At 44.0% G+C, this 21,546-nt stretch overlaps 1 protein-coding gene across 2 annotated transcripts in view; it reads left to right on the top strand.

Moving 5' to 3' along the window:
- Kcnd3 (potassium voltage-gated channel subfamily D member 3) overlaps window positions 1-14,153 on the top strand; it is a 211,606-nt gene extending 197,453 nt beyond the window's left edge. The window contains exons 3-8 of one of the 2 annotated variants that reach the window (XM_076933061.1): window positions 3,081-3,243; window positions 9,786-9,887; window positions 10,249-10,338; window positions 11,753-11,809; window positions 12,894-13,141; window positions 13,822-14,153. In XM_076933061.1, the coding sequence (XP_076789176.1) occupies window positions 3,081-3,243; window positions 9,786-9,887; window positions 10,249-10,338; window positions 11,753-11,809; window positions 12,894-13,141; window positions 13,822-14,023 (862 nt within the window). In that variant the 3' untranslated portion in view covers window positions 14,024-14,153. The remainder of the gene's footprint in view (window positions 1-3,080; window positions 3,244-9,785; window positions 9,888-10,248; window positions 10,339-11,752; window positions 11,810-12,893; window positions 13,142-13,821) is intronic. The other variant, XM_076933062.1, reaches the window with a different exon arrangement.
- Window positions 14,154-21,546: the final 7,393 nt, after the last annotated feature.

Genomic DNA, 21,546 nt, shown 5'->3' on the forward strand with positions numbered 1-21,546 from the left:
AAGCACTTAAGAGAGTTTCAGACTGAAAGGAGTCCAGCATTATTCCAAAGTGGCTAAAGTGGTTGAGTGTCAGAGACGGTGCGCATCTCTGAGACAGTGTGGTTGGTAGATGAAATCAAGATGAACAGGCTCCATCTCAGTTATGTAACAGCCAAACTATGCAAGAACCCAGGCCTCAGTTACTTCATATGTAAAACAGGGTAAAGAACTTGAAGTTCAGAGCATTCCTGGGCTCATGGGAGGTAAACCCCTAAGAGCTTTGTGAGTTATAAATTTTCACATAAACAGAAGCTGAGTTTATTTCTGTTTTCTTCATTATACATGACAGCTTGGCTGCTCTTCTGTCTCAAACTCACCTGTGGCTCCTCATGTGCTTGGACTCAGATCCAACACCCCCCCACACACACACATACTGAATACTGAATGCTTTGTCCTGCCTACCTCCTCAGCCTTCTGTATATTATACCCTCATCTCTGTCTGCTGCTCTGCTGGCCCCTAGATAATTTCTGGAAAGAATGATTTGTATTACCTGAGGCCTCTGTACTTCCTGATCCTTCTTCCTGGTTTATCCAGTTCCAGGTGTTTTGTGTGTTTGGAAATTATGATTCACATCTTATCTCAGTGAAGCCTTCCCTAACCACAGCCTTTGACTCTGTTCTCTTCATAGAGACAGCCCCATGCCACAGGGTTGTTATGACTTTTAATAAATTTTTTAGTTTAATAAACATCTTTGAGAATTTCATAAAAATGTGTTTTGATCATATTTATCCACAAATATTTCCCTTATCTCTTCCCAGATCCACCCTGTTAGCTAGAGTTTCTATTGATGTGATAAAATACCACAATCAAAGGAAACTTAAGGAGGAAAAGAGTTTTTTTCTCACAACTCTTAGATCACACTCCATCACAGAAGGAAGTCCGGACAGAAATTCAAGACAGGAACCTGGAGGCAGGAACTGAGGCAGAGCCATGGAGGAACAGTGCTGGCTGGCTTGTCCCTATTGGCTTACTCAGCCTGCTTTCTTACACAGTTCAGGACCACCTGCCCAGGGTTGGCACTATCTAAAGTAGACTGATCTGCCCCCCACCCACCGCCATCAATCACTAATGAAGAAAACACTGAACAGACTTTATATGTATTTTCTCAATTGAGAGTCCCTCTTCCAAAATGACTAGCTTGTGTCAAGTTGACACAAAACTAAACCAGCACATATCTGTCCTAGCTGCCCCAATTTTCTACTACTACAACTACAACAAAAACAATTCCTCTTCTTCCTCCTCTTCCTCCTCTTCCTCCTCCTCTTCTTCCTCCTCCTTTTTCTTCTTTGGTTGTTGCATCAACTCCAATGTGTGCTGTCTATATATTTCTTGGTGTGCAGCCATTCACTAGAGTATGATCAACCTACCATGAGCCATATCTTCAAAGAAAACTGATTGTCCCTCCCTCCATCCCCCAAAGTCATCAAATGTCCATATCTCCTCAGTTAGCTGTGGGGACTCTTGAAGCCCTTCTCACTCCATGCTAAAGTATTGACTGGCTTAATCTTGTGGAGGTAAACATGGCTTCTGTGAGTTCATGAGTGCTGCCATTCTGTCATGGCCAGAAGACACTCTTTAGATTCAGTCTTTCCCCAACCTCCAGGTCTTATAATCTTTTGTCCCCTCATCCATGATGGTTCCTGAGCCATTTGGACACAAATGTAAGTGCTTTGTCTGTGGCAGAGCATGGCGCAGTCACATATTCTCTGAACTTGAATAGTTGGACATTTCTGCATCAACCACCATCTACTCACAAAGAAATGTCTCTGACCTTTCACCAACTCCAGTTTCTGCTTCTCATATAGTTCTGGATGCGGGGCCACCCCTGGATTGTGTTTGACTTTCCAGGAGCCATATCGTCAAAGAAAGCTGACTGTTTCTCCCTACTAAAAGCCATCAAATGTTCATAGCTCCTCATTTAGGGGTGCAACGCCTGTGGATCAGGCCTTAAACCTAAACAAAAGCTCTTGGTTGCCCCATAACATTCATTCTGCTTTGTCATCCATGGCAGATCTTGCTATTATTGCAGTTTACAGGGTTCACAGCTGGGTAAGGCTGTGTTGACTTTCCCCCACCCCAGAAGCCTGCATAGCACTTTGTAATGCTATGAAAACTGGCCAGCAGAAAGGAAGCTTCCTGCTCAGTACCAATTTGATTGATTTCTCCATGTCATAATCAGTGTGTGTGATATCTTTAGCAATAGTCTTACAAAGTTCTGGTAGTCAACCAAGAGCAGTAGGAATAAGCTGTTGTTTTGAGGGTCTCCAGGACACCTTTGACTGACAACTCAACGGTAGGTATCCTAAACCCAGCACTTGGCTTTGAATTTGGCAACCTATAGCTAGCTTCTGGGAGGAGCAATAATCCATATACAGAATATATATATATATATATATATATATATATATATATATATATATCCATGTATATGTATCTGTATGTGTATATTTGATATTAAAATAGTAGGTTGCTATATAGCTTTCTCAGACATCCTTGGAGTTAGTCATCCCTCCCCATCCCCTCCTTGCCCTCCCTCCTATCCCTCTCCCCTCTTAAGCCTCTCCCCCTATTGTTCCCCTTTCTCCTTCTTATCACCCCTGTTCCACTATCCTCCCTCCCTTAAGATCTTTCTTTCCTTCCCCACCAATTGTCCCATTCTGAGTTTCTGCATTCTACAGATACTCCAAATTAACCACAAGTCTTGATGCTAAAATCCACATATGAGTGAGAACATGTAACGTTTGTCTTCAGGGTCTGGTGACCTTCCCACAGAGTTTTTAATGTGATCATTTACTTGTGTATGGCTTCCTTCTAGAAAGTCAGCTTCATGAACATAAGGAGTTTGCTTCTTTTGCTCACTTTGAGATTGTAGCCCTGACTCCTGTGAATAGTAGCTACTGTGACACACTAATGAATAAATGAATAAATGAAGGAGTGTGTGAGCAAGCAAGTGATTGGCTGAGAAGCCCCAGTTGTTTCCCACATGGCCCCTTACTGACATCCTCTCTCTTGTTCCCACCCTTCTCCCTCTCTCTTACAGATATGGAGACATGGTGCCTAAGACAATCGCAGGGAAGATATTTGGTTCCATCTGCTCCCTGAGTGGTGTCCTGGTCATCGCTCTGCCAGTCCCCGTGATAGTCTCCAACTTTAGCAGGATCTACCACCAGAACCAGCGAGCAGATAAACGCAGGGCACAAAAGGTAAGCCTTAGAAACAGAGTTCGTGGTGGGGTGGGGGGCATAGGAAGGGTGGGGGACTCAGGCAGCCTTGCCAGGCCTAGATTATTTGGAGGATTCTGGCTTGGAAAAATGAGGCAGTGTCGTATCCTCCTACCCACCAGTGTTCCCAGTTAGCCTCAGTCTGCTGCTACAGAATGCAACAATCCTTTGATAATTGACACAGAACCTGATTGTCCTCCTTTTAAGTAGTCTATTGAACTGACACATAGCTCTACTTCTACACCCTAAGCCATGGCTGCCAAGCAGCTCCTGGCTCCTCCTTGTCCCACCCAAGAGCTTACCAGAGAATGAAATGTCATTTTAATATCCTGTTGAGGCCCTATACAAAACCAAGTGACAAAAATAAATGTGCAGAAAAGAAAAAATATGAACACTGAGAGAAGAAACTGGCCACTGAGTTCTAGGTCAAGTGGAACATCACATTTTAGTAAGCACCAGGGCACTATGTCACAGACCTCAGCTGAGGACTAGAGAGTCAGCATCAGGCCTGGGCAATGTTCTGGGTTCTGCCAAGTCTGTACTTAGAAGACAGGTAAGTGAAATCCCATTGTCCACACAGAGCAAGGTGCCTATAGGCTCCTGTGCTCAGAAATCCCCTTCCCTTTTGGCTGTCAGGCTTCTCTCTGGGACAGCAGAGCCATGCCACAATTCCTAGGCATCATCCAGAGATGGTTCCTGGCAATACTTTTACAAGGGTCCTGTATTATTTGCATTGCTGTGACAAATGCCTGCCGCATATAATTAAAAGAAGAATAACTATTTGGCTCACAGTTTGAGAAGGATTAGTCTGACTGCTTGGCCCTCACACATCATGGTGACAGGAGGAGCACATGATTGAGATTGTTCTTCATCTCTTGACGGACAGGTGGCAGAGAGAAGGGAAATGCCAGTGCTCAGCTGTCTTTCTTTTTTTTTTTTTTTTTTTTTTTTTTCTTTTTTCTTTTCATCCAAGCCCACAGCACACATGATGGCACCATTCACATTAAATGGGTCTCTCTTTAGACAACATAGATACTCCCAGGGTGTGCCTCACCAGTCTCTTGGGTGAGTCTAAGTTTAATCAAGTTGGGAAAGACTAGAAGACAAGGGATATCTGAAGGGAAGTGTTTACTTTCCTTTTGATCTGGGATGAAAATGGTACCCTTATGAAAATAGTACCCTTATTGTCTAAGGCACTGGAGATCATGACCTGTGTCTCTGCGTACACAGAGGTCAGTCTCTCTGAAGAAAGGACAGAAGGCACCTTGTTGGAAGATGAGCTTAGAGACAAGGATTTTGCTTTCTGTATTTTATTCTTTCTTCCATCCCTTCACTTCTACCGACATTTATGTAAGCACCATCCATGTGACAGGCCTAACAGCTAGATTATTTGCTCCCACTGGCAGGAGTAATTCCTGGGTAGCAGGAATTATCATACAAAAGAATCTAGAACCTCAGAATAGGTCTGTGTATACTGACCATAACAAAGTTATAAAAGGCCACAAGTTTAAGCTAACTCTAAAACAATGGTTGTATAACAACTTACACAGAAAACAAATAGCAAAATACACGATGAATAATACAATCATATACTAACCCTGCCTCCACATCCTAAAAGTGACCTCCTGCACGTCATTATGTCAACTCCTCCTTACCTTCTTGTTCCCCTGTACCCATACCTGGTCTATAATTTTGCCAGCCATAATTTTTTTCTTCTGATGTCCTCTGTCCCCTATAACATCTACCTTCTGTCTCTTCGCCCAAGGTCAAGGTCTCCCAACTCCCAGACACTCCTGAAATGGAAGTCTTATCTTTCCCTGCTCAGGGCAGCTGGCGAATGCGAACAATGACTAAATTCATCACACAGTTCTAAATAAAGGGGAAAAGAAAACCTGGCTCTCATATCTAAACCCCAGGGCCAGGGTATCCTGTGGCATGCGCTGCCCTTGTACCTCCTATCGCCCAGCAAGCACAGACACAGGTTTTTCGAAGAGCTGGTAGGGTTGTCAGAAATGCCAGGCTTAATGGTGAGAGCCCCTCCTGAGGTGGCTGTGCCCTGGAGCCACCTTTCCCTCCCTGCCAACACCATTTCTACCTCTCAAAGAAGTTCATCCACAAAGACTCTAACCTTCACTATTTCCCATAGACTGTATAGAGCTTATGGTGTGTGATTAAAATCCAGAAGGGCCAGCTCTGGCTTTTTTCCTCCCTCTAAACTACTCAAGAGGAGCCCTCCCCAACCCCTTTCTCTATCCTTTGAAATAAGTAAATATTTACAGTGTTTTCACCTGGCCTGGATATTGTTTCTCCTCAAGGCTGCACAGCTCTGTCTCCTTCACCTTGGGCTTCCTGTGATAGGAAAAACAATACTGTCTGCTCCCAGCACTCAATCTGTCATGGTGAGCCAAGGCAAGGCCGGCTCAGGGGACTTAGTGACAGTGGAGAGATAGGACAGGGAGGAGGTTAGGGAAGCTAGTGATAGTCCTCAGCCATGACCATGCTTCTGGGAGATGCAAGGACATAAAAGTAAGCTCTAGCCCAGGTGCCTGGTGGACGAAGGTTCCAAAAGAAATTAGTGCATCACATCTACCCTGGGGACTGTCGTCTTGGGTCCAGGGGAACTAGAGATGAGCCAATGTTCTCCAGCAAAGGGACTTGAGATAGGGCCTAGAGAAGCTTCCACCTGCCCTAGCTCTACCCACATTCTTTGGTTTCGGGGAGATTGTTTAGTTTTGCTTACATTTTTACTTTTGTTGTACTGGGGATTGAACCCAGGACCATGTTCGTGTAGGCAAACGCTCTATCCTTTAACTACACCCCCACCCAGTACTGTATCCTTTGATTTTCAAGAAATATTTTATTGGAATAATTACAGGTTCACATGAGTTGCAAAAATAGACCTTTTATGTACTTTGGCTAGTTTTGTCTAATGATACCATTTTATTAAACTATACAGTACACAGATAGTATGAAGCAACCTCTCTCATCCATCTTCTTCAGACTGCCCCAGGATTTTGGGGTTGGGTGGGTTGTTGTTGTTGTTGTTGTTGGTGGTGGTGGTGGTGGTGGTGGTGGTGGTGTGTGTGTGTATGTGTGTGTATGTGTTTCAGTTTCTTTACCCATTGAGATTCCTGCAGACCCAGAAGCAGCATGACTATGAGAACCTGTGGCTTTTAAAATATTGCTATACCTCCACTCTTCCTTTACTCCTGGGAACTACTTATCTGATCTCCACCTATGAAATGCTTTGATTTCAAAATAACAAAAGTTGCATGTATGTACTCATACAGCAGTAACCTTTGGGAGTTGGCCTTTTTCATCCATATAATTCCCAGAGACTAATTCAAATTATATCACTAATCCCTTATTCCAGTGCAGGCCTGTAATTCCAGATACTCAGAAGGCTGAAATGGGAGAATTGTAAGTTCAAGGCCAACCTGGGCTACATCATTCAAAGCCAGCCTGGGTAACTCAATAAGATTCTGTCTCAATAAAAAACAAAACAACAAAAAAAAAAAAAAACACTTTTTTTTTTTTTGAAACTTAAGTCCATTCACCAAAAAAAAAAGTCTTTTCAATTTTCTCCCTCACTAGCGTTCCATTGGATGGTTGTCTGTTGAAGAACATGTAAGATAGCAAGTTATTACAAATAAGAACAGTAAGCATCCGTGTGTTCATATTTATATCAACATGTCTGAATGTCTTTCTGATAAATGTCTAAGTGCACAACACCTGTGTTTCCATTTCTCCCTTGTCTCCCTTCTGATATACAAAGACTCATGTCCAGGCTGTCCCTGGCAGCTGCCAGCTAGGAAGTCTCAGTTGTGACAGGTTCCTCGGGGGTCACCGGGTGATCTTGATCAATAATGGTGCCTGACTGTGTCCAGGTTAACAGTGCTGTACTGGATCTCTCTCCTCCAACCCCAAAATTTCATTTGTACCTGTTGAAGAGTCAGCTTCCTGAGCTTTGGTTGTCAAGGTTAGAATCCTACCAGAAAGGAGGTGAACTCTGGGAGGAAGGAGAAAGATGCTGTGAGAAAGATGCACTATTTGGCTTCCTAGTTAGAAGACATGAGCTGAAACCTTTCTAGTCCACTCCCTTACCTTGGCTGAGTGGCTCCCCTTCACGCACTCCATTTAAAAGAAAAGAAATCAATTCATTGTGAGTTACTTGGCCTTCGAAATAGCCTACATGGCCTCCACCCTCTCTTGTCTTTCATAGTGTCCTTATGGTCGTGGAGGAGAGTGGAAGCTGACCAAGTCACACAATGACTGGGCCCGTTTACAATAGCTTTCTAAGCAGAGCCTTCCAGCCAACTGTGCTTGCTCTTCCTTTGGCTACCGCAGCGTTGCTTGAACTCCTGCTCAGTGTTGAGCCTGCACTGGATGCTGGCAAGAAAAGAATGTGCATGAGATACAAGAAGAGCAAGCCTGGCTCTGACCCCCAGGAACACAAAACCAAGCAGAGAGCACCACCAAGTTTTACACGGAAAGCTACTGTTCTGCAAACATGCCTCAAACCTCTGTATCGCGCTTGGGAATGATTAAATGATATGGTGTGTTTGATGTGACAATCTTCTACTTTAATAGAATCCAGAGTGAGATAAGATTAAAAGAAATGCCACAGAGGAGGACAGAAGAACCTTTCATCTCCAGAAAGTAATAAAGACAGAGCCTACATATGAGAAAGGTCTGGCTGTAAGTGGCCATCAGATTATATAAGGCTATAATGAGCTTTACACAATTGGATTTCCATATGCAGCCCTCAATACCTAGCCTTCCTCCAAACGGACAGCAGCCAACTCCATGACCTATGGGGGAACTCACTTGACTATAAACATCTACCATGGGAAGGTGGCAGCAGGGTTTATGGGCAGACTCATCCTAGACACAGAATGAATGAATGAATGAATGAGTGAGTGAGTGAGTGAATGAATGATTTTTTTCTCAGAGATGGGGAGTGACAGGCATGGCTCAGTGGCCTTTCCTCTGCATGTCTTCCTTTTTATTCTCTCCATGTAGAGGAACAGGCATCCTTGGATTTATAGGAAGCCCTTCCAAACAAGTTCTAGCCCCTTCCCCACATTCAAAGACCAGGGGAAAGAGTTGAATTGTCCCTGCAAGGAGATACTGGCCAGTGGGAGAGTTCCCAGGAAACATATCCTTTGTGATTCTCTTGACAGTCCATGGTCTCCTCTTAGCATGTTAACCAGCCCAGTCAGGATAGCTGGGAGAGGACAACAAGAAATGAAAATTGCCACAAATTCCCCGGCTCCTTCTTTCAGAGTCCAGGTTCAAATTATTTGCCACTGTACCCAGAGGCAGGAAGAAAATCTTCCACTCCAGATTAGGACTATGAATCTCATGGGCTCTTCTTCATCTTACAGCACTAGCTTCCAGCTGGTTCTAGATCTACAGAGCCCAGGCTATGTACTTTAAGCCAAAAGACTTTCCTCCAGTGCCAGACTAGATGTATGGTGCTCTCTTTTTTGCTATACTGTTGTCATGGCTAGTGGTCATTAGAGGGGGAAAAAGAGCAGCGAGCATATATGCCCAGCTTCTCCCATTCCCTCAGCAAGAAAGTGAGATGAGCTTGACCCAAGATGCTATCAGCTCCCCTATGGGTTGGGGGAGGGGGTGCCTGCTGAGGGCTTTCCCAGGGAGGATTCCAGTCGTGGTAGGTAAAGCCAAAGTGATTTGCTGGAACATTTCCTTTCTGCACATACCTACCAGGCCACCTGTATGTATAAGACATCCTTCCCACTTCTGTGCACAGCAGAGATGTATAGTGACACATCCGTTAATATATCCACCAATAACTTCCAAAGTCAGTCATGCATCTATAAATGCATTTCTTAACTTTAAAAAGATTGAGAGCCTCCTGGTAACAAAGAAGGCAAACCATCTGCCCTCGGAGAGCTTACCTTCTACCGCAGGAGAGAAACAGTAGCAAGACAGCAGGTATGCTGCCTCAGTGGGAGAGCTAGGAGGAAAGAGACAAGGCACTTAAGGGGCATCGCTGGTGCCATTGCTCTCTTCACTTTTTTCATAATTAACTATTATTTGGAAACTTAATGTGGGGAACCAACCACACTGGAACCCAGGACAGAATCAGGACAGTTAGCACACGCTGTCCTCTAGGGAGCCCACAGTCTCATTAGGGATAGGAGATAATTGAATGACATAACTGAGTGGAAAAAAGTCATGAAATACTGAGTGGAAAAAAGTCATGAAAGCTTCAGAAGAGAGAACTTGAAACTGTGGTATTCCTTTCACCAAGGCTCTACCCAGGCTGAATGTTTGTGAAGATACCTAGAGTCCCGACCATGGCTAAATTACAAAAGTGAGCACACGGGTCTCAGATCCAGCATCTACATAGAGAGATGCATAAGGCCAGGACACAGGAGTTCATTTTCCCATATCAGACAATGCTGGGGCAGCCCAGTGAACTGCTGCTGTCACGGGCTCTGCCAGGCTTGCTCTTCTTGTATCTCATTGTCTCTTTTATTGTCTACCAATCACAGAAGGCCCGCCTTGCCAGGATCCGTGTGGCCAAAACAGGAAGCTCCAATGCCTACCTGCACAGCAAGCGCAATGGGCTCCTCAATGAAGCCCTGGAGCTGACGGTAAGTGCCCAGAAGACCTGGCAGAGGAGATAAAATAGAAATAGGCTTGTCTTCTCGTCCACATGTACCAGCACTCTCCAGAAAGCTCCAATATAGACTCTGATGGAGACATGTTTCCAAATGTTCCCACCAACATACCTCTCCCATAAAATATCACCACTGCCCATAAACCCACTGTTGACAAGGATCCCCAGCCCAAGGCCAGTATGTTTTATGGTGGCCTTAGTATGGCTTATCAAGATGCCCTTGATAAGCCATGCCCTTATCCCCATGCCCTTCTACCGCCCGTCTATGAAGAAATGGGAAGGCTGGAGAGGGGAGAAGACATCGGCATTATACCTGGTCCTTTTTTTCTCACTAGGGCACCCCAGAAGAGGAGCACATGGGCAAGACCACCTCACTCATTGAGAGCCAGCACCACCACCTGCTACACTGCTTAGAAAAGACCACTGTGAGTTCCAGCCTACTACCTGCTCCTGCCTCATCCCTGACCTCCCATTATCACCCTAGGCCAGATAGTTAATCTGTTCCCTTCCAATCCAAAAACCATAGTCTCTCAGCCCCTATGATGAAGACCCCCAAGGGGTGGGGCAAGGTCACCAGAGTGAGAGATCAGCTATGTCCTACACTAGAAAAGAAGCCACTCCCATGGACTTCCCATTCCCTTGTAACACCATCGTGTATCTTGATTACTGAGGACTAAGAGTTTTGTTCTTCATTTCTCAGTTTAGGAAATCACCCTAAAAGACTGAAGCTGAATTTACACAGGGTAGATTTTTGTCCCACTGCTGTAGCTGGGTTGATGCAATCCATGGGTCTCTTTTGTGCCTACACTAATGAAGGAGGCGGTACATATATTCTTTAGCCAAGAATTTATCAGTCCCAACCCCACTTAGTAACTTTGCAGTTTTGTAGGGAGTGGAGACTGTGAAAGGCCAATTGCTAAAGGGGATCATGGCTCAGGGTGCCACAGCTGGAATGGGAATGATGCTTGTGCCTTATTGACAGCCTGAAAGGAAGGGCAGTAGGGCCAACCCTGAACCCTTGGCAAAAGGTACTAGGAACCATGGGGTGGGAGAAGTCAGAATAGAAAAGCTGAAGTGAACGTCTTCCCTTTACTTTCCAGAAGTTCCCTGGAGCCTAGAGTCAGGGCTCAGCACACTCTGGACAGGAACTTCTTAATTCCTAGTAGCCCATAACCTGGCCCTCCCTGATGCTAGATGTCCCTTACTCAGAGCCAAAACTGGATACCATGAATGACAGTTGAAACCCAGTGAGATCTTCCCAAAGGGAAAGTACTCTGCAAACCCAGGTCCCAGCATCTATGGTCAAAAACCATATATGCATATCTAGAAGTTCTCCCAAAATGAAACTGAGCTTGCCAATGGGATAGGCCCAGACCCCACTGCCCATTCCAAGTTGCATGTGCTGGGTGGAATGTATACATTGAAAGGACATGGGTGAAAACCTTGGGGTTTGAAGGGCTGGAATGTTGGCATTGGGGGGGGTACAAGATGGAATGCAGGGGTTGACGGGAGGAATGCTGAATCTGAGAGAATGCTGGATTGGTTTCAGGGATGGGATATTGGAATGCCAGATTTTGGGGAAGGAATGTGGGACCCAGGGGTGGAATGATAGAAGAGGAGAATGTTGGTATGGGAAGAGAGAATGTTGGGTTAAGCAAGCTCCTATCGGAACCAAGGGGTGAAATGTTGGGACAAGAGAATCAGAATGCTGGGAACAAGGGCTGGAATGTTGAACTTGGAGGGTGGAATGCTGGGATTGAGAAACTGAATGTCAAAAGTGGAATGCCGGAATGTACAATCAATGGTGTTTCTATCTTCTGTTGGCATGTTGTCCTGTAGGGGTTATCCTATCTTGTGGATGATCCCCTGTTATCTGTACGAACCTCCACCATCAAGGTATAACTTTATAAATTCAATTGTTCTTCTCTCTGAATCTTGAGTCTGTGGATCTACTCTGCTTACCCCTAGCCTGGTTTTCTGCATGTGCAACTGAGTCTTCCTGGGATTATGCTATCTCTGCTGTCACACCCAGTACCAGCTCAGGCTCCTAGTGGTTTTGCACCCAAACTACCCAATTTCCTTTCCCATTCTTTCCTTTGACCTCCCCAGGGGCTGAGGGAACAGTGGGATTCAGCTTCAAGGTTCATTTCTTCTGGAATGCCTAAGTGCCACTATCTCTATACTACCTCCCAAGTTTCCTGGGAACTCGTGGTACTGGCTGCCAGGGGACTCTTTTATCTGATCTCTGTTCTTACACTTCTCTTTCTCCTCACTCTGACAGCCTTAGCATCACTGACAATGCCACAGAGTTTTAATCACCTTGGCCAAGCAGCCATTTTCAAATTGTCCAGGGTTTAGCTACCAGCCACGCTCATGGCCTACAGTCAAGACACTGTTAACATTCTTTTCCTATGCTTACACTTGACCTAGGGAATCCTGTACCACCAGCTAGCTAAGGATCCATGTGCTTTAGCCAGACAAAAAGAAAAAATTAAAAAAATCTTATCGCTGGCCATTTGACCCCTTTGAATTCAAGAGCAATGTTTGTCCAATTCTATGAATGATCCAAAACATGTCCAAACTTATGTCACACCTAGAAGTCATCAGATGTGCAAAGATGAACTAGGAGACTCATATTCGGTGGCTTTGGAGCTTACTGAAAACAATTTGATTCCAGCATTGATGATGCCACTAGGTCTCTCTAAGCCCCTTCTTCTCAAAGCTATAGATGGAGTATAAGAAACATAATGATTTAATAACTATGTCCCTATACAATCTAATGGCCAGGGAGGCCAATTTGATTCTTTTGACATTGACACCTGTGGAGAAAAAAAAAAAAAACCCTCCCAAACACTTATCTGTAATCCAGGCATCTGGGCAGCCTTCATGAAAGGCCCCACGCAGACAGGCAGCCAGACAGAGACTAGGGCTCTGCCCTGCCGCCTTTCTTCTTTTTCACTTTCTCTCCTTCCTCCCACAGAACCACGAGTTTATTGATGAGCAGATGTTTGAGCAGAACTGCATGGAGAGCTCAATGCAGAACTACCCCTCTACCAGAAGTCCTTCTCTGTCCAGCCACTCGGGTCTCACCACCACCTGCTGCTCCCGCCGTAGCAAGAAGAGCACACACCTGCCCAACTCTAACCTGCCAGCCACCCGCCTGCGCAGCATGCAAGAGCTGAGCACCATCCACATCCAGGGCAGTGAGCAGCCCTCCCTCACCACCAGGTGGGTGGCTTCCATTCCTGCTACCCCCAAAGTCTTGAGTCATTCCCTTTCCAGAATTAAACAATCTCAGCATTAGAACCTCGGGGATCCCCTAGTGGCTCTCCTTATCTACTACATGGGGCCCCTCTGTCTCCTCCTTCTCCTGCATTAATGTTATCCAAGAATCTTCATAGGCTATTGGATGATACTGTAGCAGTGTAGGTCAAAAGTGGGTTTAAGCAGTGTGTGTTTGGGGAGGGGGGGCGGAGGTGACTCAAAAAGAATTCAAAAATTGAAAAGATGGACGATGATCAGTTTCCTAAGAAAATACTTTTCTCAGCTGTGTGACATATATGGCCGATCCCAAGCTGATTATGAATCACAAACTGACTTTTCCTTCTCATCTCTGTTTATATTTAAGCCATTTCCCATTACTTCCAAATAAGTCGGAGAGAATTCAGGAAAAGCCAGTGTCATAACATCACAAGTGATAAGTCCACTGGGCTAGGGATAAGTACTATCTGCGTGATTTAGTAATTGTTAATAATAGAACAGCAATTATAAGCTGATTATTAGAGGAAGAGATCAAGGGTCATTGAGTTCCTTGATAGAGCATAGAACAAAAATAATGGCGGGAGTTGAGGGAGATTTGGGATGCCCACAAGCAGGAACCATCCTCAACTCACTCTTTTCTATCCCAGTCGCTCCAGCCTTAATTTGAAAGCAGACGACGGACTGAGACCCAACTGCAAAACATCCCAGATTACCACAGCCATCATCAGCATCCCCACCCCCCCAGCTCTAACCCCAGAGGGTGAAAGTCGGCCACCCCCTGCCAGCCCAGGCCCCAACACGAACATTCCTTCCATAACCAGCAATGTTGTCAAGGTCTCTGCCTTGTAAAAACACTGGACAGAGGGCCTGAGGGGGTAGTGGGGAGTAAAGGGGGCTGGCATGTTGGTGGGTGGCCACTGGGACCACTCCCTCCCACTATTTCTGGCCGCCCCGTTGCACCCCTAGCACTGAGACTTGTGGCTGGAAGGGAAAGGAAGCAGCAAAGGGTATCCAAGGATGCTGCTGCTGGTGTGGACACAGCCCTGTGACACTGCATCTTACTGGGGCCAGAGGAAGGGAGGGGGTGGGTAGGGGATTGGCCATTAGGGGGTGCAGGCTGCTTGCCTGGACAGGGCCTGGTAGGGGTATCTCAGACCAAACAACAGTTGTTTCTGGAGACCCCAGTGAGGAAAACACAAGACCAAGAGCAGCCCAGAGGCCGAGTCGTCACATGCAAACAGGAAGAAAATATAACACTGTGTATTTAAGCACCTTTTTCAAGGATCTTAATGGATAATATTTATTCATGGGAAAAGGTGGAAAACAAAAACCATCAATGGATTTTTGTGAAATGTTTTTCTCCATGGACCCAACACCTTTAAACCAAAACAAAGTGTTTTGTGAGGTTGGTTTTTACTTTTCTTCTTTTATAGCAAAAGCTTTTAGGCTCAAAGTCAGTTACTGCTGAGTTCTCTCCCCATTCCCTGGATGAGTGAGGTCACCTTAGCCGGGCCCTCACTGCCCAGCTAACCTGAACAGAACTGTCAGGCAAGCACACAGCAAACCTTCTACTCCGTTGGTCCGTCTCCTTTGTCTCTGTACCTATCTGCTTCACCTTGGCTGTTTCTGTGTCCAACCATCTGTCTCACCATGACAGTAAATCCTCTGTCACTGCCAAGTACTGCAGATTTGTGCCTGGAGCCAGGCCGAGTGAATGCAAATACAGAAAAGAAGGGAAGCCTAGTGGGCTGAGTTTAAGGGTGAGGTAAGTCTCTATTATAAACAGAGGTGCTTCCCATTTGATTGGAACCACTTCTCTTTGCAGTTTGGGTGGGGTTGGTGGTCACATTTACCACACTGGGTCCTCGAAAATGGAATCAGCAACCTCAGAAAGCAGCTGTTTCTGCTATGTCCCAGTGAAGACAGAAGCACCAGGAAGCTGCCACAGCTCTGGAGCACCTTGCTATGTACCCTCCTGTAGAATCCACTGTGAAGCCCATGCTCCATGAGCATCTTCAAGCGAGGAGGATGGGAGGAAAGCCTGCCTTACCACCCAAGGCAGTTCCTACACAGAAGCTGTAAAGGTTAAGCCTGTGTGCCTCATGAAGGATGTTACAGAGTAACAAAGCAAGCAAGAGGCTCTAGACGATTATTGCCTGGTCTGGAAGATGCCTTGAGGTCTGAATCATCTTCAGCCCTCATCTCTGAAGATAGCTGATGTGTGGGACCACTGATGACCTCCACACAAATGAGGGAGTGGAGATTACTTCTTGAAAATGTAGATATGTTTGTTCAAGTTATTTACACAGTAGTGGGCCTGGGAACAGTGTTTCTGGAATCTTCCTAATCATTTTCGCCACTTAACAGCAGAGCAAGTGAGCCTCAGGGTTAGTGACAAGAGCCCTTTCCTGCCCTCCTCACCCCCTAAATACTGGACTGCAGTCTCTGAAGTCTGGGATCTGAGGCACATGAGCCGCTTAAGAATTTGTATCCATTCTACAGCTCAGTTTAAAATAAACAAGCTGTTAATTTGCATGTCAATATCCCTCTGCCCACTACAACCATCTAGGTGAGTTTTAACTAGCCAGCGACCTGAAAGCGCTCATGGGGTTTCCTGGTTCCAGCTCCAGTGACCCTGTAGGCAGAGGAGCCCAGGTGTTTTGAGGTGGTACCAAACCAGCAAGTGAATAGAAGGATGGAAGAAAGGGGCCTTCCTTCCATGTTTGTTTCCCTGTCTTCATCCTCAGTGGCCCCTGACAGTCCTTTCTTCTAGATCTGGCCTCAGGATTTTCCCTTATCATAGGAATGGAATGGTTCTTCCAATCTAGTAACTTCAAACATATATTTGATCAGCCAAGGCATAGAGCCAAGCTAGACCCAATTTAGCTGGTAGGCCAAGAAGTAGAAAAGGATCTTTCTTTTGAAAGAATGGATCATGAAACAAAGGAATATCTAGGTGCATGATGAATCCTAAGAACTGAGTGGGATACAGATGGAGTTTAAAAGGAACACTTGAATTCTCATACAAACCACCATTCTATTTCAGAACAAGTCATTAGAGAGTTAGAATGACTGCTTCAACCAAGGATTTCCACGTCACTTGGACAGTGCACCAACACAGCATATTATGGTTCTCATGAAAAGAAATATACTTTAAAAGCTGCCTCCCCCATAAATTTCATTTTTATTGACTTCAGTGAACTGAATGCTTGTGTTGTTTCTATTTTATTCCCAAAGTCCATATCATGCCAGTTCCTAATCATTAGACTGTCTGCATTTTCATGTCCCCATTTTAGTCTTGGTAAGAGATAAGGATCCCAACTCACCAGTGCTCAAAGATACCAACCCAAGAAAACAGCTCACAGCCATATCTGCTAAAGGGTATTCATAGGGAAGCACAGAACAAACGCTGGATCACCTTAGTAAACCTGATTCATCAGCTAGGGAGTGAACAACCAGGATGTCAGATTCTTCTGGAGACCAATAGCTCTCTGGTGCAATGACTCATGGTGCACACACCATGTTAGGGGATCAGTAAGTTCCCCACTCCACCACTCCATTCAACCTTACTCAACACTGGGGAGAATGTACCAAAAGGGCAAAAAAATAAGACTAAGACTACACCCAAATAATAAATGGAAATAACTTGGAAACTATATTGAGTGTACCAGAGAAGATTAAAGACTATCTAATTCATTTTACGGTGTAGAAAGCTGGTGGGGGCAGAGAACTTGACTCCGTCAAGGCAATGCAGTCGTTTAAGGACAGAATAGGGACCAGAGCACAAGACTCTTGGCTACTAGTCTAATGTGGTTTTGGTATTTTTGGTTTTGGTTTGATCTTGTTTTGGGGCTTTTCATCACACCTTTTGCCTCACAGAGTTACTATGTTGGAGAAGAAACATCAAAGACGCCATGTCATAAGGAGACACTCGTGTGTAAATGTCAACGTAACTTGATATAGCTCTTGGAAATCATTTGACTGTACTAATTCAAATTACAAACTTTGAAGCCACCGTTTCTTGTGCAGAGCCAGCTGTGGGTGATCAATTCTGTTAGAAATAGACAGGGGAATAAACAAGGGAATGCCCAAGATTTTTCAGGCAAATGTTTGACTTTCTCAGTGAGGAGGAGGCTTGGACAATGACATTTCAAAACATACTATGGCTTCTCACTACCATCTGTTAAGGTAGTCACCTTAGTAAATTTTTGACTCAGAAGAAATGGGCACAAAGAAGCTGGATGCCTCACTCACTCAAGGTTTCATGGCAAGTGAATGGAAGAATTATGATTTGATCCAGGACTTAGCATGTCCTGGAAGTGTCTTCTATATCCTGCTCCATGGCGTGAAGGCTTGCTCATATTTTTAAAGCTGGATTTCCAAGAGTGTTGATTAGCGGAAGGAAGCACTCCTGCAGTAGAACCTCCTGAAACAGACCATTATTTCTTCCTCATTCCCATTTCTCCTAACTAGTCTCAAGCTCAGGACTAACTGTACAGAACCTCTTTCGAAAGACCAGTAGGTAGCCTCAACAGTTGAACATTATTAGTTTATGACCACATAATTTGAACAGATGTTAAGGAAGTGGTAAATAATGATCTGTGGTTGACACAAGTCACATGCAGGGCTGCTGAGGATTTGATAAAGTTGTTTTGATTTCTCTGCAGTTCAGGATCATGTCATTTTCAGGTAGGGAAAGTACCTGGGAGCATTATATACCTAGATCATTATCCTTGTTTTAAAAATAGCAGTAGTGACTGAAATTGAGCTAGCATTAGATTTGAAATTGTTAATGGATTCTAGTGATTCAGGCTCCCTCACTTCAATTACTAGGTAACTAAGTAAGGCAGAAGGATCCCAATACTTTTCATTTGAAGTCATACTTTCCCTTTCATGCTAGTTAGCATGGTAACCACCATAAGAGGAACAGGAGAAACTTTTATTTTTCCTCTGATTTCCTAATGAATTCTCATTACTTGCAAAGCTTTAAAATGATAGGATAAAGGAAAAACATTGTCACGACCCATGGCACTTGGAGCCCAAACAGCATCATGAAAAGCATTAGAACCAAGGGAAAGTGGCTTTGAAAAACGAAATGGTTTTTTAAAGGGGTTCCTTATGGGTCTTGTTTTTTATTCAGGATATTCTACGTTTTCTCATCAAATGTTGGAATGACATCTATCTTAACAGGTTATTTAAACTATCTGGCTGATGACATGTTAGCCAGTGCAGGGCACAGACCCCAAGTCCTAGGGGACTCCTTGGACCAATGGACTATTTTACAAACCAGGGAGGTGGGAGGGATGGTATATTTTTGATAACCAGACATTCCAATGTTTTCCTTAGAGGTCATGCACTCCCATTAATGTTTTTGTGGAAAACATCAAGTGTGTTCTTTTCTATTTTCGTATAATTTATTGGGCTTTGCTTACCAACATCACAATGGCAAAGAAATACACTGTATAAAACTGCAGGAAGACAAATGTGAAAACTTTCTGTGGGGAAAAAAAACTCTTAAGTTTCTTGTCTTCTTTTTAAAACTGTAGTGCAAATGTTATAACATGTATATCATTTACAGTATTGAGTCCTGTGCCACTGCTGTACCTGATGTATCCAATCTGGATTAAACAAACTATGTGCCACAAGCCTTCAAGTGAGAATTTTTTTTTCTAATACCAGTTGTTTTTCCTTTTCAAAAGTATTGCCTTATACCAGTCAGCTTTCTAGGCTGCTAGAGCAGGTGTACTGGCCTCATCTAACCAAACTCCCCCCCCCCCAAGCTCCTTCCATGTAAGCAACTCTACAACTTCCTGGGCTTCTTGCCTTCCTACATGCATTAGGCAAGTTCACTGTTTTAACCACAAAACACCAGGCTGAAGTTGTCTACAGAGTTCTCTCTCTCTCTCTCTCTCTCTCTCTCTCTCTCTCTCTCTCTCTCTCTCTCTCTGTCTGTCTCTGTCTCTCTCTGTCTCTCTCAGACCAGTTACAAAACAAAGATACAAAGATGTCTTTATATATCCTCTAATGTTTGTTCCACCGAGACCAAACCTCTCTCGCTCTTCCTCTCCCTTCTCCTCTCCCTCCCCCCACCCTCTAAGATCTGACAGGCAACAGAAGCACAAGCTCAGGTCCATCATGTGTCTTCAACTTCACATCAGTCACTTTTTAACTTCTTCCCTTCAGTTTCTTTCATAATTTTAAAGGGGTTGGGCAGAGGTAGGAGTATCTTCAAGATCTGCTTCAACCTTAACAATTCTGTTGATGTGAGAGAAGCATTTTCTTGTTCTGCCATCCAATAGCACAAATTTAAATCCTTTTCATTCTCTACCACCACCAGATCCCAATGAAAACAGACAAAGGGGGAAACACAGAATGCCCAAGTCAACTATGAAATTCATTCCAAGCACTAATGCTCACATCTTTACCACCCACTAGGTGTCACTAAAGACCCATAGATCAAATAGGAAACCGTATTCAGCAATTCTGAGTGCAGTCAGCAATTCGTTTTCATTAAAAAGCTTTGGTGTGGGACCTGAAGATGACTCAGGGCATAAAGCCCTTGGTTTGATGCTGTTTTGATTCCCAGATTTACAGATGGAGAGAATTGACTTCTGTTATCCTCTGATCTCCACCCATGCACCATGACATGCAGGCACACACACAATTAAAATATAATAAAACTTTTTTCTTACTAAGTAGCTCTGACTGTCCTTGAACTCACTATGTAGACCAGGCTAGCCTTGAACTCACAGAGATCGGCCTGCCTTTGCCTCAAGTGCCGGGATTAAAGGCCTGGGCATCTTTATGCCCATGCCTTATAACAAAACATTTAAAGCATTAAATGTCAAATATCAAGAACAACACATGCACTTAATCAAAAGATACAAAATAAACACATTCTGCCCCAATAAGAGCCTTCTGCAAAAGAGTCAGCAATGGCCATGAAAAATTGAGATTGTTTTATATTTAAAGGGAAATGGAAAAAGACCTCAAAAACTTCTCTTCCAAATCACTCTTTTATCTTAGACATGACCTACAATAAGACCATTTTCCTTTAATTACTTTAAGTATTCTGGGACTCAAGTTTACCTTTAAGAAACATTTTTTTTTTAAGTCACTAAAGAAGTAACCTGTGCTCTCCTATTTTCTCATAGTTACCCACGGAAGAGGGCTAGAGCGATAGCTCACTGGTTAAGAGCATTTGCTGTTCTTCAGAGGATCCTAGTTCCATTCCCAGCACCCATGTTGGGCAGCTCATGACTGCCTTGAACTCCAGTTCCAAGGAATCCAACACTTTTCTAGCTTCCATGTGAGCACACAAACACAGAGAAAAATATTAAAAAAAAAAAAGGGGGGGGGGGGAACTAGCCCAAGAAGGTTTCACCAAGATCTCTGTGTAATAATGAACACCTAATTCTAGCTTAACCTAGATAATGGACTGAAGATTTTGAGAATTCAAGTTACTTTGATTTATATAAACTCATTTATAAATTTGAATTATCCTCATAAAATACTTTCTCATTATGAATCATATAAAAACTAAATCTTACAAGGAACCCTAAAAGTCTAATCCAATGTCTCGTTTTATTGAAAAGGCTGGATTTTGAGAGGTTAGATGACTGGTGCAAGGTTTACAAGTAGGTAAAGTCTTAACCAGGACCAACTTTCTTTTCATGAGAGAGTTCTCAACTGGCTTTCCTGTAAACCATGGTTCTGAAGAGATTATGTGGACACATGCCTAGCCTGACAGTTCTGTGATGCTTCTCCCACACAGTAAGCCATGCACAATAGTAATGACCTCTACTTTCACCTCTGCAGCTACCACTACATCCAAGGAAATTAAATCCCTCAGCCCCTCCATGAACATACATATGCTCAAAGTGCCTCTATTTTCTAAACCTTTAATTCATATACTTACAATCTGGACTTGGGGGTTTTATTTTCCATTTAGTGTGTGAGGTAGAGTGTGTCCCTGGCACTGAGAGAGAACCTGCAGGAAGTTCCTGTGGAGCTCAAGCTGCAGTCATCAAGTTTGGTGGCAAGTGTGCTTACCAGCTCTCTCCAGCCCTGTTCATATATGAAGCTTGTATTAGGCCTTCATTGTTAAACATGTAGAGAGATCTTGGAGAAACCTGTTTCTTTTGGTAACTAGAGAATGTAAATTATTCTTTGGAATAACTAAAGTAATTTTCTAGCAAAAGAAAAAAGGGGAGGGGAAGCAAACACAAAACAAACCTAGAGAGAATCCCAATTAATTTCAAGTCTAAAGGGTAGCTTCATCCCTAATTAAGATGCTGTAGTATCCTAATTAAAATCCTCTAGCAGTGACAAACTGTGAAGTTGACTCTGTTGTGGGGGGAAAAGAGTAGAAA

This window comes from Arvicanthis niloticus, chromosome 4 (assembly GCF_011762505.2).
Source record: "Arvicanthis niloticus isolate mArvNil1 chromosome 4, mArvNil1.pat.X, whole genome shotgun sequence".
NCBI lineage: Eukaryota > Metazoa > Chordata > Mammalia > Rodentia > Muridae > Arvicanthis > Arvicanthis niloticus.